At 42.5% G+C, this 27,752-nt stretch overlaps 1 protein-coding gene across 6 annotated transcripts in view; it reads right to left on the minus strand.

Moving 5' to 3' along the window:
- The window catches only part of LOC134224939 (alpha-1,6-mannosyl-glycoprotein 2-beta-N-acetylglucosaminyltransferase), a 306,618-nt gene that overhangs the window by 35,550 nt on the left and 243,316 nt on the right, over positions 1 to 27,752 (minus strand). For all 6 annotated transcript variants that reach the window (XM_062704620.1, XM_062704630.1, XM_062704601.1 and 3 more), the window contains 2 exons: positions 5,082 to 5,234; positions 4,870 to 4,958 (listed from right to left, as the gene is read on the minus strand). In XM_062704620.1, the coding sequence (XP_062560604.1) occupies positions 4,870 to 4,958; positions 5,082 to 5,234 (242 nt within the window). The remainder of the gene's footprint in view (positions 1 to 4,869; positions 4,959 to 5,081; positions 5,235 to 27,752) is intronic.

The raw sequence follows: 27,752 nt of genomic DNA on the forward strand, positions 1-27,752 counted from the left end.
GGAAGAAGGAAGAAGGAAGAAGGAAGAAGGAAGAAGGAAGAAGGAAGAAGGAAGAAGGAAGAAGGAAGAAGGAAGAAGGAAGAGGAAGAAGGAAGAAGGAAGAAGGATGAAGAAAGAAGAAAGAAGGAAGAAGGAAGAAGGATGAAGGAAGAAGATAGAAAAAGAAGGAAGAAGGAAGAAGGATGAAGAAAGAAGGAACAAGGAAGAAGGATGAAGGAAGAAGATAGAAGAAGAAGGAAGAAGGAAAAAGGAAGCAGGAAGAAGGGGGAAGGAAGAAGGAATAAGAGAAAAGAAGAAAAAGAAAGAAGAAAGAAAGGGGAATGTAAAAGGAAGAAGGGAAAAGAGACCAGGAATAAGGACAAAGAAAGAAGGAAAAATGAAGAAGGAGAAGGAAGAAGGAGAAAGAAGGAAAAATAAAGAAGGAAGGAGGAAGAAGGAGAAGGAAGAAGAAGGAAAAGAAAGTAGAAGAAAAGAGGAGGAGGAAGAAGGAAAAAGTTCTCTGTTCTCAGTTCTCCGTTCACTTTTCTCTTCACACTTTTCTCATCTCCCTTCTCACATCTTACTTCTCATTACTCACGTTTCATTTCTCACTCTTCGCTACTCGTAATTTCAGGTTAATTTTTTTTAACTATTCGGCCAAACGGCATTCGGCCAAACGACCCGTTCGGCCAAACGGCATTCGGCCAAATGGCGTTCGGCCAAACGGCATTCGGCCAGACGGCATTCGGCCAAATGGCCTGACACCATCGTCTCGGAGCTACACAGAAGGTGGCACGTGGACTCGAGGAATGGCTAGCTCAGGCGCAAATAAGAGGTGGTCCAAGGGTTCGGAGTCGGCTTCATGGGTCATACCGGTGCCCTGTGGTCGAACTCGATCCTTTTATCGAACAAGTGGCCGCGTGAAAAACAACATGGTATCGTCGCTTTCGCGGCGTCGGTCAACCGGGCGGGTTCCGAGCCCGAGGACGGAAAGGGGTCCTCGTCAAGGCTGGGGCAGGCGTAGGCACCGCGTCGGCAAGTCCCTCTGTGTGCTGGCGAATAGGCCCTATCGCAGAAAGGTCAATTTAGGGTGCACGCGGCATCATCATTCTTGATACCAGTCGTGCAGAGGGAAGCAGGCGCGAAGTCGACCCTGCCCACCTTCCGAGGACATAGGGCGTTGTAAGGCCACCTGGAAAGCCGGCAATGCGCTGGCACGATACCATGGTGTTCTTCTAAAAAAGCGAGTCACGATGTTCGATGCTGCAAGGACACGCAGCTATCCTCGAGGGTGCGTTATGCACTGGCCCCCCTTTGAAGCATTACTTTCTGGTTGTACCGAAGGGACGATGGGCTTGGCGGCAATGGAAACGGTTTAGCTGGTCGGGGATGCAGTCCTGCCTCCCTCATTGGAGGTGGCCCCTAACCCAGCACTTCCTGGTCAACCCAGGATGTCTGTTGAGCAGATTCCCCCTCCATTGTTTAGGAAGAAAAAAAAAAGACAGACATTTGTTCAGTTCGACGAGCTGAGTCGATTGGTATATAACATCATGGGTCTCCGAGACTTCTATAAAAAGTGCGATTTTGGAGTGAAATGATAGCCTTTCGGTACAACTTTGTTGTACAAGAAAGGCAAAAATATTAAGACATAAGTGTGAAACAAGCCTAATACCACTTGTCATAAGACGAGTTTGTACAATCCCATTTAATTCCACCACTTAATTGTATCTTGACAGATACGTATCTGTCAAGATACAATTAAGTGGTGGAATTAAATGGGATTGTACAAACTCGTCTTATGACAAGTGAAGAAATTCCACTTAGAAGCACAAAATAATTTTCTTAACAAGCCTAATATTTCTATGTGTTCTTTTCCAATTTTCCATAAACCAATTCATTAACCAGCTATCAAATCTGCATTCCCGACTAGAAGGTCATATCAAAATTATATCAACCTATGTTATTATGTTATACTAATTTTTTATAACAAAATTTGTTAGAAACGTGGTGCAGGATGTTGTTAAAATATCTAAATTTATATCAAAAATCACACTACTGGAAACAAAAAACTATCAAATTTTGTTACAATTTTATCATAAAAATAACATATTTTGTTAGAAATTTATAATAGAATCAGATACAAAATATATTGTTTCTGTGCAGTTGCAAATTCTTACAGTTCGTGATAGGTCTCCAGATTGTGATCAACAACACGAAACTTTTGTTTTGTCTGAACAAAAATATTTTTCGAGAACATGAAATTAACAACATTACAAATAAGGCAACCTTTGCAAATTATATCAGCGTTGTGATATCTATATGGCTGGAAGACTTTGCTACATCTATTTTAATTGCCTACTGTCAGGCAATTCGGTGTTAAGCATTTTTTAAATCATATTATGATAAAATCCTGTTACAACATTTGAAAGATAATGGCTACTAAGAACGAAATTGTATCAAAATAAATTATAAATATCACAATATGTTAATATTGTGTTCAGTTTCTGTTATGCTCTTCTAGTCGGGTTGTTTCCAACCCTTTTCGCCAATACACTTTTACATGCATAATCCTTACAACTGAGACCCCAAAAGTTCTACATCGTTCGCAAACAATGAAAAACATCATTCTCGGATTCAATTCAATTTTCACATTCATTCCAACATTCGGACACAACAAGCCATGCAGAACCCGAATCGCTTAGTCATGGTCAACAAATCAAATTCCATTGAATTTCCTACCGGTCCGATGGCTGGAGCCATTCCAGTGACAGTGTCACAATGGCATTTGCTCCGCTCGCCATCCTTTTGTTTGTTGGGAATTCAATCGTTCGTTCTGTTGACCACCGTTCAGCGCATAAAGGGAGTGGAAAATCAATTTAAAAAATTTCATCCACTTGAGTTCCATCCCCGCCGCGGTCAACTTGGGGAAAGCCCTTCCTTGTGCTGCTTCAAATGAAAATACCGGCGGTGCGGTGGCGCTATACAAATAGATAAATTCTCAGCAGTTGAAAATAAAGTTTATGGGAAAAAGGTGGACAATCTATGCTTGTATAATAATGATGATAATTTGCTCAGACCATCACTTCAAAGCGTCAGACTGATTCTGGTTTACTTCTTCCCTATACCTACAAGTAAATGGGGTGCAAAGTTTTTCATTTGCTGGCCCATGTCGGGTTCTCCAGGCGATGGAAAAGTGGAACAAAGAAAAGCAAAGAAAATTATATTCCGAGTGAATTCGATGCTCCCTTTGGAGTAAGAAGCACGTACTCGGGTTGGTCCATTTCGTTTAAGTTTCTTTGAAGTTTAATCACAATGGCAAATCCGATTTAATACCAGGCAATTACGGAGGAGATGGAAAGGGCAAATGTTAATGGGTTTCCTAGGTCTACGATGAGAAATGGGTTTAATGGGATTTGATGGGAAATCTTTGTTGTAGTTGCTGCAGTAGTCCAATCTTTTGGCTAGGAGACAATTGGATTTGGCATTATTAATTTCTTCCCATCAAGAGGATTTTATAATATTTTATTATGCCTCTTTGCCGGAGTTGTAATTAATGCATATGATGAGCATCTTGCTTGATTTTTGATCTGCGAAGAAACTTTCGTAATATAAAATGTTTAATTAACACATGTGTATATATACGATTATGTCAAAGAATTTCAAATCGTATCTCAACGCTTAGCTTGAGAGAACCAAAATAAGAGTTCACAAATTAGCTTCTTCGCTTTATTTAAACGTTTTAACCCATGAGGTCTCTTTTCTTTATTTTAATTTAATTTTCAAATACCTACACTAATAAAAATCCACACATTTTTATTGGCAAAAATCTAAAGAAATTTTTTAAATAAATTTTATGTGTGCGTTAATAACCACCCGCTATAGGAGAATCCACTTAAAGGTTATTAGTTAATAACGGTTATGTATGTTTCCACATATATGCTATGCGAATTCACATAGCCGTTATGTGGGAAAATGCTATAGTCAAAATTTATATGTCCCACACATAATGGATATGATTGGATTTTTGTCAGTGTAGAAAGTTCTCTCTCTTACAATCGATAACGATGTTGGCAATATTATCATATTATACTATTGTTATAGAAGTGTTTGTCAAACAGATTTCTCAACACTTCATATGACCGATGCACTTTGATGTACTATGGAGTTGCAAGTCTAATTAAAGTACAATATTCTATTTAAATCATACTTCTGATAGTGGAAACAAATCAAGACAAAATTTTCAAAACGACTTATCTGCTTTTGTAAACAAAGATTCAAACGACGATTTGACGAATCTGATAGCTCACCAACGCAAACCAACACCATCAATAGGTAGGGGAAGGATTCCGCTACCTGTTGATGGTGTTGGTTTGCGTGGGAGAGCTATTAGATTCGTCAAATCGTCGTTTGAATCTTTGTTTACAAAAGCAGATAAGTCGTTTTGAAAATTTTGTCTTGAAATGTAACAAAGCCACCATATTTTCAAATAATTTTATTATAAGGCACAAGCTATTTCCAAAATAGCTGGACGAGTTTTCGGAATCCAATGTTGTTTCACCTCGCATTTTCAAGGGCACCACTGTCAATACTGAAGCAAGGAGTAGCTGTCAACTATTTATTCAACGCTTGCTGCGACACAGCAAAGCTAAAATAAAAAGATGACAGTTTTCATTGCTTGGTTCTGAAAATACGAGGTAGAACTTATTTGGATTCTCTACAGTTTCACTTGCAAAACATTTGATTCGCTTTTTTATTTAAATTGTATGAATTCATAGTAAGCGTGCGATGAATACATAATTGATGTTAGGGACGGCCAAGTTTAATTTAACAACCCAATCCATCTCATCGCTAGATCTTCCACAAAGCTTTAAATTACGTCCTCTCACTTACTGTTCCTTCTTGATATCCCTGGGGCAGTCGCCAGGGTCCGCACCGGGAAACTCACTCGGATGAGTTTGTATCGAGAAGGGATAGAAGATCTGCAAAAAGACAGATAGAAAATAAAACGGAAATTCCATTAGCTCCCTGCAATAAAAGCCACCCACCGACCGATAATGGAAAATTTAGAAAAAAATAGTCCAATCGGAGCGAAATTTCTTTACCTGCATAACCTTGCAGAAGTCTATGCTCTGCACCAGATCGTTGATGTCGTCGTCGAAGTGGTCATGCGAGAAGACCAGCAGCGTGCGCGCGATGTCCCTCGCCTGGGCCAGGCTTACGATTAAATGGCGTAAATAGGTTATCCTTTTATGTACCTGAAAAAAAGAGGGAAAGTCAAATAGAAAATTAGTATCGATGATGCGAAGGCTTCTAAAAAAAGTATTCCGACTGGATTCCGTTTCGGTGTCGTGGCTTGTTTGCTTTGTGCTAAGCTGAGAGTGAACCAATTGAGGGCTGTGAAGTGACTCGTTCAGGTGAGTGGCAACTGAGAGTTAATTAGCTTTTAATCCGCAGAGCCGGAAGGAAGCAGTTCTCAGGTGGTGGCTCATTCGTCCACCAATATAAGCGTCGTTCTCTGTTGTGTTGAAGTTTTGTGCGTAATTAAACTGGGGTTTTATGGAAGCAGAGGTTGTTCAGGAAAAACTTGATGATACTGCAACGGTAATCATGAAACAATGTCAAAAGTGTTCTAATTTAAAATAAGGACTTGAAAAAAGTTTTAGACTCCTCATATCAGTAACACCGTGTTGTGCTCATGAATTTGAGAGCATTATCACTTGACTGGACATCGTGGATTATTTCATAATATCTATAATAAATCCAAGAGTGTTTCTATATTTTAATAAAACCAAAATTAAAAATAGTGTAAAAACGACCCCAGCGTAGAGGTTTCTGATTCAGAAAAGAAAGATTGAGAAATTCGAACCGCATTCTGATAGATGTCCATAAATATTATTTCATTATTTTTCATTCGAAGATACTCCGTATCGTTCGATATTACTCAGCTCTCTATTTCAACTAACTCAGCCCTTTGGTCATGGAAAAACAATTTGCTTTCAAAGAACAAGCACATATACGATACTGCATGCTTGCAAAAACAGCTAACCATGAACGAAATGGCACAATGCACTTCGTGTCCTCACGATAGACTATAGAATCTTGTACACGTACAGTGCAGTCGAGTACCATAACGAAGTGGGTAGGTGCCATGGTTCCACGCCTTTTGGCACTAGCATGTGGAACAAGAGCCACTTCACTTGTCAAGCGAGGACCGACATATGCCACAGTGTTTATCTTCTGAAGTTGTGATATCAATATTTGATAAGCTGCCCTTCTTGGTGGTGGGCATGGCTCCCATAGTTCTAGGTTTGCGTAAACAAATCTCGCCCAACTTTTCAGAAGTGTCTGGGTGACAATTAATGTTTTCTGGGAGTTTATGTGTTTCAATATTCCTAAGGTAATTGAGTAGAAAAAATGTATGAAAATATAAAATTTTGTGATGACATAAGACTTTTCCTCTAATTAATTCCATCACTCCTAAGTTAATGAGTTAACAGTTTCAAACGACTTCATGAAGCGATGCTCTTTCACGTCACTAACCTACGATGCCCCCGGACGCTTTCATGCATTATCCTAAAAGGTAATGCGAATTGCCTTCATGAGTTTTCCATCAACAGCAAATTTTCTTTGGATTGGATCATGTTTCCCATAAGACGTTTCATACTTTGGTCCCAAACACGCAAAAATAAAATCGTTCATGAATTCGTGAACTTACAAGTTCACTGTGTTTTTTGAGTCGCGATTTCGGGAACAGCAGTCACGATTTCTGGAAAACGTGAATTGGTGTTCCCGAATCCATGACTCAAATCACGATGTATTTTTGCTGGTTCACGAATACGGGAACGCTTTTTAAGCGTGCACATATCAAGGGATTGATTCATTTTTCAGTAGCATAACTTATTCAGCAGCCGAAGCACTGCCACTGCTTTGGCATCTTATAATACACTGGCAACAAATGGCTACAATAAACACCAATTCCATTCATTACATTGTAGTCCAAAGCTCATACACACCAGAGACAGAGCCGTAACAACCAGTGCAATTCAATCTGCATGGTAAATACCCTTTTACACACTTCAGTAAGCTGCTATTTGTTGAATAGCACTGCCCTGCCAGTGCCCTGTGTTCGTATGCCAATCGACCCTAAGCTACTGTCCTGTCTGCGCCAGTAGAGACTAATGGTCGGCACCTCCCAAGGATAAACACATAAAACTTTTATGAGCTGAGTAACACCAAGCAATAACATTACTGCTAATGCATTAATTTCTCTAGTGACCTTCCCCCATCATTCTTTGTTTGTGCATTGCAGCCGGCCATTAACTCTACATCATTGTTGAGCACAGTATTCACTCGGCAATAACATGCGTTTCAATGTTGTGGGAGAAGTGCACACTTACTGATGTTCTTCGTAAATGATGAATCCTCCCATCTCGGAAGCGAAGGAATGTGTTTTTGCATCACTGCAGATGTCTTGAATCATTACAAGTGTAACAAAGTTGATTTCCGATACAAAATGGTTAAATTTAAAGTGACGGGTGGATCATCACTTGTTGCTGTAGATACAATCGCAAAATGAGCGACCAAAGAAAACCGACGACAAAGCTATGTTTTTTTTTAATCACACTAAGCCAATCTCGACTTCTGAATGCATCAAAGGCCAATAGCAACTGAAATTCGAGAACGGAAGTGGGGTTGGGTCAGCCACATCTCACGTAGGGTCGGAAACATAATCTGTAAACAAGCATTAGACTGGAACCCAGCTGGACATAGTAGCAGAGGCATACCCAGTAGGGTGGTTCAAAAAATCGATTTTGCTCCACAGTGCTCATCTGATTCTTTACCATGTTCTGAGTGTCCTCTGAAAATTTGAGCTCATTTGGATTAAAACTGATTTAGCACAAGCCGTTGCAAGTTTGCATGCAAATTAGTATGGGGAAATTTATTTTTTCATTATACTGTTAATGACGCTTCCCCATCAAGCGCATGTTAAAAGAAAACCTACGTAGCTAAAAGGAATACTCAACAGCTTTCACTCAGTGAAAACCGCATCTTAATTAATCGTTCCAATAATTAGTAATCGAATTTAATCTATACCGTGATTTTCTGGAGCTAATTGCATAACTCATCAACAGGCAACATTGCTGCTCGTGGCGCGAAAGATAGCACACACAAATTCAGGCTACTATGTTGCACTGCACATTTCAGTGATGCCCTCAAAGAAGTTTAACGATCATGACTAAAGATTCGCAACCTGTCTTAAATTCAATTACTAATTATTGGGGCGATTAATCAACATGCGATTTTCGTTAGGTGAAAGCTGTTGAGTATTCCTTTTAGCTATGTAGGTTTTTTTTTTAACCTGCGCTTAATGGGGAAGCGTCATTAACAGTATAATGAAAAAATAAATTTCCCCATACTAATTTGCATGCAAACTTGAAACGGCTTGTGCTAAATCAGTTTTAATCCAAATGAGCTCAAATTTTCAGAGAACACTCAGAACATGGTAAAGAGTCAGATGAGCACTGTGGAGCAAAATCGATTTTTTGAACCACCCTAAATTGGTTAACTACTTGGCGGAGTGGGCTCCATAATGAAAAAAAAAAAGAAAACGACCGAATTCTAACTTGGCAATAGATGAGGGTGTTAGCCTGGACATCGTCCAGGATCAAGATCTTTCATGTCGGTCCTCTAGACCACTCGGGGTGTACAAAATCTATAAGTACGTAAGTAATCTCGACTTCTCTCCTCAGGGGTCAACTCCTTCTCTTTACCCTTTGTACTCTTGAGCTGTTTCAATCCGCTAACAATACCCGGAAGAAATTCTGCGAAGTTTATGATCGACGTATGTAACGGAACATAAAAGCAAACGGAATGACCTTCAAGCGATTGCTCAGACTAGCAAAACTATAATGAAACAACGCGACCTTCTTTCTCACCATTATTTATTATTTATTCAGACTAAGGCCGAAGTGGCGTGTGTGGTATATAAGAGTCTTCTCCATTCGGCTCGGTCCATGGCTACACGTCGCCAACCCCGCAGTCTACGGAGGGTCCGCAAGTCATCTTCCACCTGATCGATCCACCTTGCCCGCTGCGCACCTCGCCTTCTTATGCCCGTCGGATTGTTGTCGAGAACCATTTTCACCGGGTTACTGTCCGACATTCTGGCTACGTGCCCGGCCCACCGCAGTCGTCCGATTTCCACGGTGTGAACGATGGATGGTTCTCCCAGCAGCTGATGCAACTCGTGGTTCATTCGCCTCCTCCACGTACCATCCGCCATCTGCACCCCACCATAGATGGTACGCAGCACTTTCCTTTCGAAAACTCCAAGTGCGCGTTGGTCCTCCACGAGCATCGTCCAGGTCTCGTGTCCGTAGAGGACTACCGGACTAATGAGCGTTTTGTAGATTGTCAGTTTGGTACGGCGGCGAACTCTATTCGATCGAGCGTCTTGCGGACTCCAAAGTATGTACGATTTCCAGCCACTATACGTCTCCGAATTTCTCTGCTGGTATCATTTTCGGCAGTCACCAGTGAGCCCAAGTACACAAATTCTTATATCACTTCGATTTCGTCACCACCGATGCCAACTCGCGGTGGGTGGCTCACATTGTCTTCTCTTGAACCTCTTCCTATCATGTACTTCGTCTTCGACGTGTTGATGACTAGTCCAATCCGCTTGGCTTCCCTTTTCAGTCTGATGTAGGCTTCCTCCATCTTCTCAAAGTTACGTGCCATAATATCTAAGTCGTCGGCGAAGCCAAATAGCTGGACGGACTTATTGAAAATTGTACCACTCGTGTTAATCCCTGCTCTTCGTATTACCCCTTCCAAAGCGATGTTCAATAGCAGACACGAAAGACCATCACCTTGCCGTAACCCTCTGTGGGTTTCGAAGGGACTCGAAAATGCCCCTGAAACTCGAACTACGCACATCACCCGATCCATCGTTGCGTTGACCAACCGTGTCAGTTTATCCGGAAATCCGTGTTCGTGCATTCCCGATCGATTGTATCATATGCGGATTTGAAGTCGATGAATAGATGATGTGTGGGCACGTTGTATTCGCGGCACTTCTGCAGTACTTGGCGAATGGCGAACACCTGGTCCGTGCTGGAGCGTTCGCCCATAAAACCCGCCTGGTACTGCCCCACGAACTCCCTTGCAATTGGTGCTAGTCGACGGCCTAAAATTTGGGAGAATACCTTGTAGGCGGCGTTCAGCAATGTGATTGCGCGGTAGTTGCTACAATCCAGCTTTTCGCCCTTTTTGTAGATGGGACACATGACTCCTTCCATCCACTCCTGCGGCAAAACTTCTTCCCAAATCTTGGTAATGACCCAGTGCAGCGCTCTAGCCAGTGCCTCACCACCGTGTTTAAATAGCTCTCCTGGTAGTTGGTCAACCCCAGGGGCTTTGTTGTTCTTCAGCCGGCCAATCTCCTCCTGGGTTTCATGGAGATCCGGAGCCGGTAGAATTATGTCCTGCGCGCGTTCCCCCAGGTCCATCACCATACCGCCATCTTCGTCTGCCACATCGCCATTCAGGTGCTCTTCGTAGTGCTACCGCCACCTTTGGATCACCTCACGCTCATTCGTAAGAAGGTTCCCGTTTATGTCCTTACACATATTAGGCTGTGGCACGTGGCCCTTACGTGAACGGTTCAACTTCTTATAGAACTTTCGTGTATTATTAGCGCGGTACAGTTGCTCCGTCTCTTCACGTTCTCGATCTTCCTGCTGACACTTTTTCATCCGGAAAATCGAGTTTTATCTGTTCCGCGCCCGTTTATATCGTGCCTCGTTCGCCCTCGTGCGGTGCTGCAGCAATCTCGCTCATGCTGCATTCTTCTCTTCTACTAACTGCTCACATTCGCCGCCATCCGTGGGCACTGCGCCAAGTGTAGCGGTAGCGGTGCTACCAATGGCGGATCGAATATCACTCCAGCCATCTTCAAGAGACGCTGCGCCTAGCTGCTCTTCCGTTGCGAGTGCCACTTCCAGCTGCTGCGCGTATTCTTGGGCAAGTCTACCGTCCTGTAGTCGCCCATTGTTAAGCCTCGGCGTCCGACTTCGACGCGTGTTGTACACCGTCGAGAGTTTTGAGCGCAGGCATACTGCAACGAGGTAGTGGTCAGATTCAATATTCGCACTGCGGTAAGTGCGGACGTTCGTGATGTCGGAGAAGAATTTACCGTCGATTAGAACGTGGTCGATTTGGTTTTCCGTTTCTTGGTTAGGTGATCTCCATGTGGCCTTGTGGATATTTTTGCGGGGAAAGAAGGTGCTTCGTTGGCCGTTGTCATTCGATACGGTGTGCAGACTGTGCGGTCCGATGACCGGTCTATACATCTCCTCCCTTCCTACCTGTGCGTTCATGTCACCGATGACGATTTTGACGTCCCGCAGTGGGCATCCATCGTATGTCTGCTCCAGCTGTGCGTAGAACGCTTCTTTCTCGTCGTCGGGTCTCGCTTCGTGTGGGCAGTGCACGTTGATGATGCTATAGTTGAAGAAACGGCCTTTAATCCTCAGCTTGCACATCCTTGCGTTGATTGGCTGCCACCCAATCATGCGTTGGCGCATCTTAACCAGCACTATGAAGCCGGTTCCCAGCTCGTTGGTGGTGCCAAAGCTTTGGTAGAAGGTAGCCGCTCGATGCCCGCTTTTCCACACTTTCTGTCCTGTCCAGCAAATCTCCTGCAGCGCCACGGCCCACGACGTCGAAGTTGCGGGGATGTAATTCATCGTAGATCATCCTGTCGCAACCTGCGAAACCTAGCGACTTGCAGTTCCATGTTCCAAGCTTCCAATCGTGATCCTTTATTCGTCGCCTAGGTCTTTGCCGATTATATCGAGTCGCATTATCTCTTATATTGTTCGTATTTATTGGTTTTCCAGGCGGCTTATTGAGCCTGCGCAAACCTCCTGTCTCGTCGGAGGGCCGTCGTGTCAGGGCTGTTTAGCGTCCCACCTAACACCAGGACTTACGCTTGTGCGCTTTGAGCGGCACACGGTCGCTTTGGTGGGGCCTACTTGCGGATTAGACTGGCCCAGCTTAGTATGGGGAGAAAAAATTGTTGTCGAATTCCACGGGGCACCCCCCAGGATTGTGTCTTTTGGTGAGAAAATCAATCTCTGAAAATTTCAGCTCAATCGGTTGTTGCATAAGCTGGCGCAATTGATTTTAAGTTTGTATGGGGATTTCAGTCAAAATATATGGGAAAATACACCTTCGTCACTCATTCGATCTGAAAATTGTTTCTGATCGTTCGATTCAGCTCAGAATTACAAAAAGGGCAGTTGGTATGTTACAGAACAATTTCACAGAACATTGTACTATGATTAAATGAACTTTTACTTAGCTTCCGGCTGATGTATTGAGAGCTGGATAGTGCAATTTTCGATTTATTGATCGAATCGCATCAGCCGTAAACTATATAAAAGTTCATTTAATCATCATACAATGTTCTGTGAAATTGTTCTGTAACATACCAACTGCCCTTTTTGCGATTCTGAGCTCAATCGAACGATCAGAAACAATTTTCAGATCGAATTAGTGACGGAGGTGTATTTTCCTATATATTTTGGCTGAAATCTCCATACAAACTTCAAATCAATTGCGCCAGCTTATGCACCAACCGATTGAGCTGAAATTTTCAGAGATTGATTTCTCACCAAAAGACACAATCCTGGGGGGTGCCCCGTGGAATTCGTTAACAATTTTTTCTCCCCATACTAAGCTGGGCCAGTCTAATCCGCTGATTTTCTCACCAAAAGACACAATCCTGGGGGGTGCCCCGTGGAATTCGACAACATTTTGTTTCCTGGGCCAGTCTATTGCGGATACATGCAGCTTTTTATAGGAATTTAACGGGGCCACTGTCAAACCCCACCACATCCTAGGCAAGCCCCACAGCTCGCAGATGGCCAGGGGAGGGATCGTCAAACACTTGGACATAATCCCTGCTGCCCACTTCTTTCTCACCAATTCTTTCCATTTATTCATTCCGGGTTTTGGGTTCGTGCGGTAACTGTATTTTGTCTGTATTCTACGTGGGCATATCTACACTCTAATCAGATATCCTCGCACATTACATTGCACTTCAGTAGGAACAGTGCATGTGGAGGCGCATGGTACTTTGCGGACTAGAACTTGACCTGTGTGCCGGTCACATCATCGGCGGCGGCGGCATGGCAGTCATTTTTGCCCCAGCGGCAGAGGCGACCCGGCGGTGCACCATTGGTTTTTTATTGCAGTTCTTCACGCACTTCAAAACCAAAGGCTTGTTGTGCTTTGTTTCAAAATTAAACTTTTCATCACTCGCGTTCCTATAGAGCAGTAATCCCCAGCAGTGGTGCAATTTATCAACAATGCCTGCTGAGTGTGATTCTTTTGTTTTGTATTTTTCTCTGCTCCTCTTTGCCTATGACGGTGCCTTTCAGTCAGAACGACAAAGCAGGAGTAGCTTAGCAAACTCGGTTTGCCAACAGCGGGCTGAAGCTGATGATCATTCGGCACAAATTTCCTGTCATTGTCTTTCAAGTGATAATATTCACCCATGCATTTATATTGACTTCTCCAAATAAATAAAAGTGTGCGCGAGTCCGCTGTATTCCTCTCGCAGTGTTTGTGATGTTTTTGCTGCAATTGGATGACCACCCACTTTAATTTCATACATCCTACACAGTGACATTAGTGTTGGTGATTTTGGATATGGAGAACTCAATAGGGCCGTCGCATTCACACAGCAGCGAGTGAACTGAATAGACTGTCAGTGCGGGCTATGTGTGCAATGAGAAGAGAGGTCTTTTGTTTACTTTATCTTTGATTGTTGCTGCTAACCATTTTCAGTTTCCACTGCTAGGAAGTGAGTGTGAAGAGGGAATGGTATCAATATCCAACAAATTTCAGTCACTGAGATTGAGAATTCGCACCCCTGATCCCCAGTATGCTCACTATCAAGGGCCACACAGCAATTTTGAGCTGTTGAAGTGGGCCGCAGTATATTTGTAACATTTGTGAAGCATAATACGAATTGATAGTTTCTGTATCTGGTTTATATTTGGGTTGTAGCTTGTATTTTCTGCAAATCTTATTCAAATAACACACTTGTCATAATATAGATTTTATCACTTCAGCTGACTGTTAGTCGTTACCATTGTTTTTGCGGTAGCAGGCTTGACACGAGACATTTTTTGACAACACCATCTCTCGGTTCAATTGGCAGAAACAAATCTAAGCTGTTTTTCCAAATGACAAATTCTAAGATTTTGATATGTTTTTTCTTTACGAAGATTTTCGTTCGCCATAACTTTTCGTGGCAAATAACGACAGCATGTTTCAAGCGTGTTATCGAACCGAGATGATATTCACGAATTCTAGAACGCTTTTTCGCGTGCAACAAATCGGAGAATGAAAAATACCAGCATTTCGAAAAATATGTTTTGTAGCTTAAAGTACGTTGACATACCAATTGAACATACCTATTTTCTGGAGCTGATAATCAAGCAATATTTAATTTAAATTTTGCCTAGTCCTACCTTATTTTGAAAAATCAAAGCATCCTTATGATGGAACAGATTATGACAAAATTATTTTTGACTGGACTTCAACATTTGATTCGTTCAAATATGGAAAAATTACACATTCGCTGTTTTTATAGCCCGGGCAATGTTATTGAAGTTTGTTTGCTGTTTTGTCAACATAAACTTCTTTGAAGTGGTGAATTTCATTAATCATGATAGAATTGGTGCTTCAACATCATAGTTATGTGAATTTGACAGGTTCCTCGAGTATAGTGTAAAAATGGGCAAGATGTATTTTTTCCTGTCATGTAATGCTTATAAATGGGCCACATGTAGTGTATTTTATGAAATCCTTCGCGGGACGCAGGAAAAGGCTTAGAGGGTAGCATCCGGCCCTCAGGCCGTTCTTTGGGGATCACTGCTATAGATATTGAGAGGAGTAAATATATCTCTCATTGAAATGAAGAAATTACAGTGCTGTGACCGAGTTGATTATCGAATTCAAAAATTCATCGGACTCATACAGTTAACATATACCTATGAATTTTTTGATCAAGTTAACGAAACAATAGAAAATTGGCTTCCTTAGCGAGCACTTTTCTTTGATTCTGACGTAGCACGTAGCTTTCCTTTGTCAGCACTACTAGGCAACCTATAATTGTCAGAGGCAATACCATACTTCATTCTTGTCTTGATTCCGAATAACTACAATTAGCTCCCCAGCAGTATAAGATCGATAATTTTAAGATAACACTCAGTTAAATTATTGGTTCAAGTGGTTCGGCAGTGCTGGCAGAATAAACGATTTTTTGTATTAGGTTTGAACAATCAAACTTCGAAACGTTATAACTTTTTTGCGGACTTTCCAGTAACGTTCCTTTTTCAGCAAAGTTCTTCGGCATTCTTTGGGTTATATTTCAACGCAATGTGCCACTTGATTTACGATGAACTGTAACCTCTAGGAGTAAAAATGCAAAATTTTGCGTTTCCCTATACTAATTCCCATTCAAACTTCAAACGCGATGCGGAAAGCGTAGAAGAAATCAATCGGGCTCAAATTTTGCACAGTTGTTTTTGACCCCGAATGGTTTCGATGCCTAACTCTAGTGTGTATGTATGAGTGAAAGCAAAAAGTCTCGCCAACATAGCAGGCACCTGCTGTTAACCGATTTGCTTGCAACAGGTTGCATTCGGCGGGGAGTCCTGATTCCGGTTACATTGTATTGTAAATTGACTGGACCGGACTATGGGATCAGCAGTTATGGCCAACATACAATTTTATGCCAAAAAAGCGTAAAAAAAGTCTTGCCAACTTATCAGGCACCTGCCGTTAACCGATTTGCTCACAACAAGTTGCATTCGACGTTTGAAAGTTGTTTCCTATTGGAAATTGGTCGAATCGGACTATGGGCTCGGAAGTTATGGAGTTGCATACCAACTATTTACAAAAAAAAACAAATTTTTCTCATTTTACGGACAAACTAATAGACATTAACAAACGGCTATTTAAAGAATTTAGAAGTCTAAAGAAGAAAAGAATTATTCCAAGTGTTTTCGAAGTCTATATGACGGTCAAACACCATTAATAAAATTAAAGGGTCTAAAATACAAGAAAAAAAAACACCATTAATTGCTTTGTATTTGTGCTATTTTGACCACACTGAGGAATTTTTGTCTGATTATTTTTATAATGAGCGAGAAAAGCATCATCGCCGCTACATGGATTAATCTGGGGTTCAATTTTTTTTAAATTTTCTTCCTGTTTTGAAATCAACCTAACATTTCCGGAGAGGGAATGAAGTGAACAACAGAACTCACATCACCCATGGTACCACGAACATCACGCGGTAACGCAATATCTGAAGTGGGGAAGGCAATACTTGGGAGTAAGATTTCTCCAGAATTCTTGAAAGACTGATTCCGCAGAACTCCCAAGAGGAAGTCATGGAGTTGAAGTTATTCAGAGTTTCTGAAAGTTGAATAGCGCCTAATGATTATAGAATAAATTGCAGAGGTATTTCTCGATCTCATGGAGGAACAGATTCCCAGAGCTCTTGAAAGAGTTACTTCCCAAATTTGTGTAGAAAGAATTCATGGTTAAGAAATTTCTAAGCAATGGAACAGTAATAGAATATGAAGGGATTGGAAAATTAGAAAAGATTGAAGGCAATTAAAATGAATAAATAGCGCAGAAAAGGAGAATTCTTGACCTTCTAAAGAAACTGAGAATAGAGTGCTAAAATACAACGAGATTAGTCAACGAATCAGCTGAAAGATGAGCAAAACCTTCATTCCCATACGCATATAAGAAATCTACTATTTGGAAACTGTTCAAATTTAACGAGGACGATGTATGAAAAAACTTGAAAGGGTCCCCGGAAACTGATTTTTATGATGTTACTAAAATTTGTAATTAAAAATCAACCCGGGAAATATGAAGGAAATAGCGTTCAATATATCTAGGGTCCACTGTATATCTATTATCATCCCAACAGTATTCATAATGCTCTTGAAATAATAAGCAACTTGTAACCATATATACTGACATCATCACAGCAATATTCAATTTGTGGATGATGGCAATGAATAAAGCTAGTTGACACTCAACTGACACACTACTTATTCTTCAACATTGTTGCTTGATGATCCCGAAACTCAGAAATATATTGGTCATGCAACCTTCACCATAGCACAGTTTATGCACAGTGGTGCTCTCGTGCTATAAAATTTAAATTATAGAGACACTGAAACCCCGTATTTTCTCACACTCAATTGTTATTGTGCATGTCATCGTCGAAGCAATTTCCTGTCCCTACCGTTTGAAAGTATGGAAAACTAACTTTCTCCTCCATATCGCCTGATTGCCCTGTGTCGTTTCGGCACATAGCATGTTGGTCCTTAAATTCGATAAATTGAATTTTCGTCGTAAAAGGACCAACTCCAATTCTTAACCAGAAACATTGCCAGTTTGATGGAGACATGGATGGGCGGTTATGTCGGCCACTGCTGGAAAAGCATAAGTTCCGAGATCCAATGGTTGTCTCCATTCGCTGTTCCCAGTTCTGTGTGTGTGCAGAGCTATCTTCGTCAGTTCAAAAGCAGGTGAATCGTGGGCACTACTGCTGGAGACTCGAAAAGGGTGGACGAAGTAAAAAATATGCACAAAAGATAGCACGTTCCGAGAAGGACAGCAGAATAGCAGTACGATGATACGGGAAGAAAAATGGTTCCGTGTTGCTTGCTTGGCATAACTTGTTAGGGTACCCGGCAAAGAGAGTGCTAGACTGTGTTAAATAATGGTTTCGTGTTTCGGTAGTACTTCCATTCTCAGATAAGACATCAGGCCACCAGGCAGGATACAATGGGCATGTAAAGTTTATGCTGGTGAATTTGGTAACTGTCTGTGTCGATTACAGGAAAACGGCGAGGTGATGATGTTTCTGTTAGTTCGAGACGTAATGTGCGGTGTAATTATGGTCGGAGAAGTGAGACCCGCCTTGGGGTGAGTATATGAATGAGTTAATGACATAGGAAATTGAAAATATTTATGATTTGTTGATGTTTGATTTCGATTCCACAATAAATTAAATTGATTTACTTCGTAGACAACAATATATTTACAGTATTAAAAATAACACAGTTATAAAGGTTTTGATTTTCTAGTGAATATATTGCCTATACAAAGCAAGACCATGCTGAGGGTGGCTGGGTTCGATTCCCGGTGCCGGTCTAGGCAATTTTCGGATTGGAAATTGTCTCGACTTCCCTGGGCATAAAAGTATCATCGTGCCTAGCCTCATGATATGCGAATGCAAAAATGGTAACCTGGCTTAGAAACCTCGCAGTTAATAACTGTGGAAGTGCTTAATAAACACTAAGCTGCGAAGCGGCTCTGTCCCAGTGTGGGGATGTAATGCCAATAAGAAGAAGAAGATATTGCCTATGACCGCATATTTGTAACATTTGCATTTTGGTTGATTTTGTAAATTGTTTGGTAATCCTCCCCACAAACTCAATTATTTCCAGCTTACCACAGATAAGCAAGATAGTAAATCCTATATTACTGTTGTGGGATTATATGCAGTAAATTGAGCTTTCTGGACGATTCACAAGCTTTTTACAAAACGAGCAAAAATGCGAGTGTTACAAGTATACGATCATGGGCAGTATATAGCCTTCACAATGAAATGAAAATGATTATTTGTCCGTTCCATTAGTCCCTAAAAATGGAACCTTGCTATATAAATAACCTCCGCTTCTCAGTAAATGTATTTTAATTTCTACCTCCGATTTATCCATCAGAGTAAGGACAGCTGGAAATCAGCATGTACGGTCACGAACGTGACGAATCAATGATTATGTCAGACGTTTTGAAAAGAATGACTCCGCTGCTCTCATGCATTATTCATCGCGAAAAGGCTGAGAACAGCAACAACAACCGTCGAGTGGTTGTTGTGTGACGAAAGCACCCAAGTACCTAGCCTTCACTCAAAGGGCTATTCATCGGTTGCCACCGATGCAACGAGTCAGAATACTACGCCACTGTCATTGTCGTCATTTACTTACTGATAGGGCTTGAAACTTTTCTCTTTGAGCGGCTTCTTGATGGGTGAGAAATCGCAGAGAATCAAACCATTGACGCTGTGGAGACGCATGGTGGATGGAGTTATGCAGTGGGGTGGGTTTATAAGCAATATGGAATTGTTGGCAACTCCCCAATACTCGACGCCTATTGATTTCGTAATCGGTCATCGGAATTCGCAAGCAGGATTCCCAGTTTTTCGTCAGATACCGAAGATCGGTAATTACTGCTTCCATTCTTGAAAAAAGCTGGCTTTCAAAAAAATATCTGTTCAGCGATGTTTATTTCTGAAATTTTGTTATGCACTAGTCGTTGCATTTGAGGTTAATAATCTCCATTTGAAATATTTCAGTAAACGATGCTGTGTTCTCCTTAGCCGTGCGATAAGACGCGCGACTACAAAGCAAGACCATGCTGAGGGTGGCTGGGTACGATTCCCGAAGCCAGCCTAGGCAATTTTCGGATTAGAAATTGTCTCCACTTCCCTGGGAATAAAAGTATCATCGTGCTAGCCTCATGATATACGAATGCAAAAATGGTAACCTGGCTTAGGAACCTCGCAGTTAATAGCTGTGGAAGTGCTGAATGAACAACAGCGAGGCGGCCTTGTCCCCCAGTGTGGGGATGTAATGCCAATAAGAAAAAGAAGAATGTTGTGTTCTCGGAAATCAGCGAAAATGCTTGAAAATTTATGTTAAAGGTCATCCATTTTTCCAGCAAACATATACAATAGATTTGCACGAACTGTCTTCGACAAGATTAGGAAAATGTACAAGTTTTCGGCAACCAATTGAGTTTTGAATTTGACCAAAAAAACTAATTTGGAATCGAGATGTGGCAATAAAATAATGTCTAACTTGTTTTAAAGTCTTTAAGGACAAGCATCTCGGAATCCAATGAAAGCATCGCAAAACTGTCATTTTTATAATTCTACGCATGCCACGACGCAGGAAAGCTGAAATAATAAAAAACAAAAGTTGTCTGCTGCCCCGGTATTGAGTTGTGTCCCCTTGTCCTTACGCTTGTCCTTAATGTTGGATTAGAAGGAGGATCTAAGTGTGCCGCGCTAGACGTTTTTTTGCTCCCGTATTTTGCTTGTTTTTTGTTTGCATTGTTTGAAAAAAATCTTACGACATCTTAAAAACGTGATATGATTGAAGGCGCGGTGCAACTTTGGCGAGAACCACGCCCAAGCAACCCGAGGGATGGAGGTCTTTTTGTGTTAACTGCAATGCAACCAAGAGCAGTCGACGAAAATCTGCTACTGCAAGTGTTCTTCTCTGATTCAATTCATAACACAAATAATAACTGTGGAAGTGCTTAATGAACACTAAGCTGTGAGGCGGCTCTGTCCCAGTGTGGGGATGTAATGCCAATAAGAAGAAGAAGAAGAAATCCGCGCTGGATGTCAAATCCGAAAATTTATTTATTGATCCAGTATTCATTTGATAATGGTAGCATAAACAGACGGTGCTTTTATCACTGGCAGAGATGGTAGAATCATATTCAAATCTCAATCATCGAGGCTTCATGCACGACCTAACGCTCTAAGGATTCTGTAGGGAGAGCTTGAGTTTCTCGGACAGAATCGCATCGTTTGCTCATTTGCCATAAAAATTATTTCGCTATAAAAAGCATCAAAAATGCAATGGAGGCGTATGTTTTGTTTACATATGAATTTATTAGCCATTGTTAAATATAATAAAGTTTTCAATGCATTCAACAATAAAGAACACAAAAAATCGTGCCATAATGCATATCGCGATTCAAATCATGGGCAATTCTCTGGGGCATGATACTGATGCGATTTGACTAACGCATGACCTGATTTGCCAATGAGATTTGAAATTTTACCAACGCTGGCTTCACTGGAATGCAGTAGATCAATCACCTTCTAACTGCCGGAGTAAATCTGACTGTAATACACACAGCTTTCTTTTATAATATCACTGCCAGACAGTGGGGGTTCAATTGGACACACATTAGCTTTAATGTTGAATAATAATACAGTCGACTCTTTACATCTCGATATTGAAGGAACCATCGAGATAGGGAGAGATCGAAAAGCATTGAAATGCGTACTAGGTCTAAAACTGCTCGTTGTTTCGAAAAACGGGCAGCAGGGACTATGTCCAAGGGCTTGACGATCCCTCCCCAGGCCATCTGCGAGTTGTGGGGCTTGCCTAGGATGAGATGGGGTTTGACAGTGGGCCCTGTTAAATTCCTATGCAAGCTGCATGTATCCGCAAGTAGGCCCCACCAAAGCGACCGTGTGCCGCTCAAAGCGCACAAGCCCAAGCCCTGGCGTTAGGTGGGACGCTAAACAGCACTGACACGACGGCCCTCCGACGAGACAGGAGGTTTGCGCAGGCCCAATAAGCCGCCTGGAAAACCAATAATTACGAACAATATAAAAGATAATGCGACTCGATATAATTGGCAAAGACCTAGGCGACGAATAAAGGATCACGATTGGAAGCTTGGAACATGGAACTGCAAAACGCTAGGTTTCGCAGGTTGCGACAGGATGATCTACGATGAATTATATCCCCGTAACTTCGACGTCGTGGCGCTGCCGGAGATTTGTTGGACAGCACAGAAAGTGTGGAAAAGCGGGCATCGAGCGGCTACCTTCTACCAAAGCTGTAGCACCACCAACTTGCTGGGAACCGGCTTCATAGTGCTGGGTAAGATGCGTCATCGTGTGATTGGGTGGCAGCCAATCAACGCAAGGATGTGTAAGCTGAGGATTAAAGGCCGTTTCTTCAACTATAGCATCATCAACGTGCACTGCCCACACGAAGGGACCGACGACCCGACGACGAGAAAGAATCGTTCTACGCACAGCTGGAGCAGATATAAAATGGAAGCCCATTGCGGGACGTCAAAATCGTCATCGGTGACATGAGCGCATAGGTAGGAAGGGAGGAAATGTATAGACCGGTCATCGGATCGGATAGTCTGACTTCGCAGCCAGAGAACTTCGCAGCCTCCCGCGGAATGGTAGTCCGAAGCATCTTTTTCCCCCGCAAAAATATCCACAAGGCCACATGGAGATCACCTAACCCAGAAACGGAAAACCAAATCGACCACGTTCTAATCGACGGTAAATTCTTCTCCGACATCATGAACGTCCGCACTTACCGCAGTGCGAATATTGAATCCGACCACTACCTCATTGCAGTATGCCTGCGCTCAAAACTCTCGACGGTGTACAACACGCGTCGAAGTCGGACGCCGCAGCTTAACATTGGGCGGCTACAAGACGGTAGACTAGCCCAAGAATACGCGCAGCAGCTGGAAGTGGCACTCCCAATGGAAGAGCAGCTAGGCGCAGCATCTCTTGAAGATGGCTGGAGAGATATTCGATCCGCCATTGGTAGCACCGCAACCGCTGCATTTGGCACGGTGCCCCCGAATCAGAGAAACGACTGGTATGACGGCGAATGTGAGCAGTTAGTAGAAGAGAAAAATGCAGCATGGGCGAGATTGCTGCAACAACGCACGAGGGCGAACGAGGCACGATATAAACGGGGGCGGAACAGACAAAACTCGATTTTCAGGACGAAAAAGGGCCAGCAGGAAGATCGAGACCGTGAAGAGACGGAGCAACTGTACCGCGCTAATAACACACGAAAGTTCTATGAGAAGTGAAACCGTTCACGCAAGGGCCACGTGCCACAGCCTGATATGTGTAAGGACATAAACAGGAACCTTCTTTCGAACGACCGTGAGGTGATCCAAAGGTGGCGGCAGCACTACGAAGAACACATGAATGGCGATGTCGCAGACGAAGATGGCGGTATGGTGATGGACCTGGGAGAACGCGCGCAGGACATAATTTTACCGGCTCCGGATCTCCAGGAAATCCAGGAGGAGATTGGTCGGCTGAAGAACAACAAAGCGCCTGGTGTTGAACAACTACCAGGAGAGCTATTTAAACACGGTGGTGAGGCACTGACTAGAGCGCTGCACTGGGTCATTAGCAAGATTTGGGAGAAAGAAGTTTTGCCGCAGGAGTGGATGGAAGGTGTCGTGTGTCCCATCTACAAAAAGGGCGATAAGCTGGATTGTAGCAACTACCGCGCAATCACATTGCTGAACGCCGCCTACAAGGTACACTCCCAAATTTTATGCCGTCGACTAGCACCAATTGCAAGAGAGTTCGTGGGGCAGTACCAGGCGGGTTTTATGGGCGAACGCTCCGGCACGGACAAGGTGTTCGCCATTCGCCAAGTACTGCAGAAATGCTGCGAATACAACGTGCCCATACATCATCAATTCATCGACTTCAAAGCCGCATATGATACAATCGATCATGACCAGCTATGGCAGCTAATCAACGAACACGGATTTCCGGATAAACTGACACGGTTGATCAAAGCGACGATGGATCGGGTGATGTGCGTAGTTCGAGTCTCAGGGGCATTCTCGAGTCCCTTCGAAACCCGCACAGGGTTACGGCAAGGTGATGGTCTTTCGTGTCTGCTATTCAACATCGCTTTGGAAGGAGTAATACGAAGAGCAGGGATTAGCACGAGTGGTACAATTTTCAATAAGTCCGCCCATCTATTTGGCTTCGCCGACGACATAGATATTATGACACGTAGCTTTGAGAAGATGGAAGAAGCCTACATCAGACTGAAGAGGGGAGCCAATCGGATCGGACTAGTCATCAATACGTAGAAGACGAAGTACATGATAGGAAGAGGTTCAAGAGAAGACAATGTGAGCCACCCACCGCAAGTTTGCACGGTGGTGATGAAATCGAGGTGGTAGATAAATTTGTGTACTTGGGCTCACTGGTGACTGCCGAAAATGATACCAGCAGAGAAATTCGGAGACGTACTTTGGACTCCGCAAGACGCTCCGATCGAATAGAGTTCGCCGCCGTACCAAACTGACAATCTACAAAACGCTCATTAAACCGGTAGTCCTCTACGGACACGAGACCTGGACGATGTTCGTGGAGGACCAACGCGCACTTGGAGTTTTCGAAAGGAAAGCGCTGCGTACCATCTATGGTGGAGTGTAGATGGCGAATGGTACGTGGAGGAGGCGAATTAACCACGAGTTGCATGAGCTGCTGGGAGAACCATCCATCGTTCACACCGCGGAAATTGGACGACTGCGGTGGTCCAGGTACGTAGCCAGAATGTCGAACAGTAACCCTGTGAAAATGGTTCTCGGCAACGATCCGACGGGCACATGAAGGCGAGGTTCGCAGCGGGCAAGGGGGATCGATCAGGTGGAAGATGACCTGCGGACCCTCCGTAGACTGCGTGGTTGGCGACGTGTAGCCATGGACCGAGCCGAATGGAGAAAACTCTTATATACCGCACAGGCCACCTCGGCCTTAGTCTGAATAAATAATAATAATTCGAAAAACGACAACAAAACAAATGTCATTTCTTATTTTTGATGGTTTTGTTGTTGCCTAAAGATGGTCTAGTAGCCTAAAATTTCCAACATATCGACATAAGGAGAGTGAATCTCAAACAAACTATGAGCAGATAAAATTGAGATAGAGCAGCATTTTGGCGCTTTTCCTTAATTTGCTTGTCACACAATAAAAATGAGCTTTCACCTTACAAGTTAGTACTTGGACGAAAGCTTTAAAATATATCTATCAGCTGAGGATATTAAAACGAATATTGGTGTTTAAATCACTCTGTACGACTTAATCAAAGTAAAATTACAGTGCGGTTTTTACTTTTGACTTAACCCTTTCGGCCAAATAACTTTCGGTCTAATGGTCTGTTCGGCCAAATGATATATTCGTTAAGAAAATTATATTGAATGGAACAATTACTAACAAAGAGGCTGAAAGAAAAGCATTTAAAATCAGCATGAAAGAGCTTGGATTATCCTTCAAAAACTTAAGTGGCCTTACAATTGATGGAGCACCGGAGATCGTGGGCGTTGGGACACTTCTAGGAAAAGAAAAGCAATTACAGGAGTAATTCCCTGTCCATTGAATTATTCATCAAGAAACTCTATGCCCAAAAACGACCAAAATTCCTGATGTTTTGACGATCGTCATTAAGAGGATCAACTTTATTAACGCGAGGGGCCAACCACCTTCAATTCCAAACGATGTTGGCTGAAATGGGAGCAAATGGAAGCAGAATACGGAAATTTGTTGTATTATTGTAAAGTAAGTTGAATAACCCATGGTACCATGGTTGAAAGATTTTACACTTTTCGAAAGAAATTGCAATATTTTTACAAGATAAAGAAAAACCAATGCATGAGCCAAATAATCATGAATGGGTGAGACGCAGGGCCGGATTTAGCCGGACGTGGGCCCCGGGGTCGACAGCTTGTGGGGGCCCCAAAATGTACGAAAAATGTTGGTTTTGGTACACAAGAATTGTGGGGGCCCGGGGCCAGGCCCCCCCTCCCCCCTAAATGCGACCCTGGGTGAGAGACTTGGCCTTTATAATAGATGTCAAACATCTCAATGACTTGAACATAAAGCTACAAGGGAAGGATCAATATTTCAAAATACAATAGATTCTCTACATCTCGATGATCTATATCGCGATATCTCTCCCTATATCGATGGTTTTTACGGTCCCTTCAATCCACATACATTACTGCTCAGTGCTCTCTTCATTTCGATAACCTCCATATCGCGATATCTTAGTGGTGCTCAGCAATTAGGGCCTTTTTTCCCTTAATTTAGTTTTCACAAAATAAAAATGAGCTTTGATCATAAAAATTAGTCCTTGGTCGAAAGCTTTAAAATATATCTATCTGCTGAGGGTAATAAAGCGAATACTGCTGTTGAATTCACTCCGTACGAAATGAATGAGTAAAAAAAAGTCAAAACCGTACTTTTGATGACATATTCGGCCAAATGTCCTATTCGATCAAACATCCCTTTCGGCCAAATGACCCTTCCGACCAAACGACCAAATGACCAAATAACCCTATCGGCGAAATGACCCTTTCTTCCAAATGACCTTTTCGGCCAAATGACTCTTTCAACCAAATGACCCTTTCGGCCAAATGACCTTTTCAACCAAATGATCCTTTCGGCCAAATGACTCTCGGCCAGATGGGTTTCGCCCAAATGACCCTTCCCCCTATTTGCATGCGCTTGTTTGGGTGCAAATGCGATTCCTTCTTAAAATATAAATCATTTCCCACATTGAAGCAAGTTATCTCTTCTTCAAAAGTAGGTGTCTGCTCAGAATAAAGCAATGGTGGATGTGATTCGTCCTTCGAATGTAGGCGTTTTCCTGAAATGAGACACCGGTAAGTTTATTCCATTTATTTTTCAAAATAGTCGTTTCCCCGAAATAAGGTAATGGTGCAAGTGATTCCTTTGTTGAAAGTAGGCATTTGCCCGGATTGAGACAATGTTGGCCTTGATACCATATTCAAAAGTAGGTGTTTATCCGGCATCAATCAACAGGAAATGAGATTTTTTCTTTGGAAGTAGCCGGATGGATATGATCCTTTCCTAGGAAGTAATGATGCTGTTTCCTTTCGTAAAATGTTTACCATCAGTCTAAATGTATCAGAACATATCCTTGTTCTACTTTATCTATGTGAAAAAATAAATCGAATAAACCTTTCTCCTTCAAAGTTCCAAATTATGTCAAATGTCTGTTATGCCAAATGACCCATTTTTTTATTGCAGTTTAAAATTACATATGCCAAATGATCTTATGCCGAATGACTTTATGCCAAATGACCCAGACCCGATAACTTTAACTAGTACGTGCTCTATGGACGAACTTAAAATAAAACTGAAATGTTATCTACTGTTTTAGTAACATATTGAATGAGGAAGCAATGAAATTCTAGTACCAATAAAATTTATTCAGTGGACCATAAATTTACATTCCATGTGCTTCCAAGCCCAGACTCCACCTAGCTCGCAGCATGCCGCTTTCACGGTGGTTACCATTAAATTAGCAAAATTACCCATCTCGCCCGACTATGCTTCGATCTGTCCTGTGCTTTGCTATCCGCTAAAACGCATATCATTTTCCGACAAAGTGACAGCGACATTATTTATAGCCGCTTTATATCATTGGATGGTTTGTCGCTCGCAATAGGAAACATGACTCCCGCAGCACACAAACGGTGAAATATTCATCAGCTCAACCCATTTATATTTCCTTTGCCAATATGGCGGCATCGATTTTCCCTTAATGCCCAGCTAACCTCAAACAAGTGCTTTTCTGCTGTACCCACCACCCGAAATTCTCGACCCACAAAAGTTTGCCTTCACGTAGAGCGCACAGCTTTCCCCCAATGACCGGCTTTTCGAAAGTGATTCCCGTCCCAATTTCACCGGGGAATGTTTCACTCCATTTCGTTCGGCACAAATTGCCACTCGTTTTGAAATGTTTCGAAAATTTTAGGCTGTTCAATTACCCCAGTTTGTGCAAGGAAAATGAAACCGCTATCGAGTTGAAGGGGATTTTCCGGTTTCGTCGTGATGAAAAAAAAAAAACATTCCTAAGCGCAACTTTCCAGAGCCGAACCTGAACGAAACTATTGCCGATGGTAGGTTCTCATACCGCGAATGTTGCGGATGTTGCGTTGCGAAGCATCGACCAAATCGGATCATGAACTATTTTGTGAATTCGAGGAAAATTATGCAAATTGAAGCCGGCTCCTCGGGTGTTTCGGCGGAAAAC

Source organism: Armigeres subalbatus, chromosome 1 (assembly GCF_024139115.2).
Source record: "Armigeres subalbatus isolate Guangzhou_Male chromosome 1, GZ_Asu_2, whole genome shotgun sequence".
NCBI lineage: Eukaryota > Metazoa > Arthropoda > Insecta > Diptera > Culicidae > Armigeres > Armigeres subalbatus.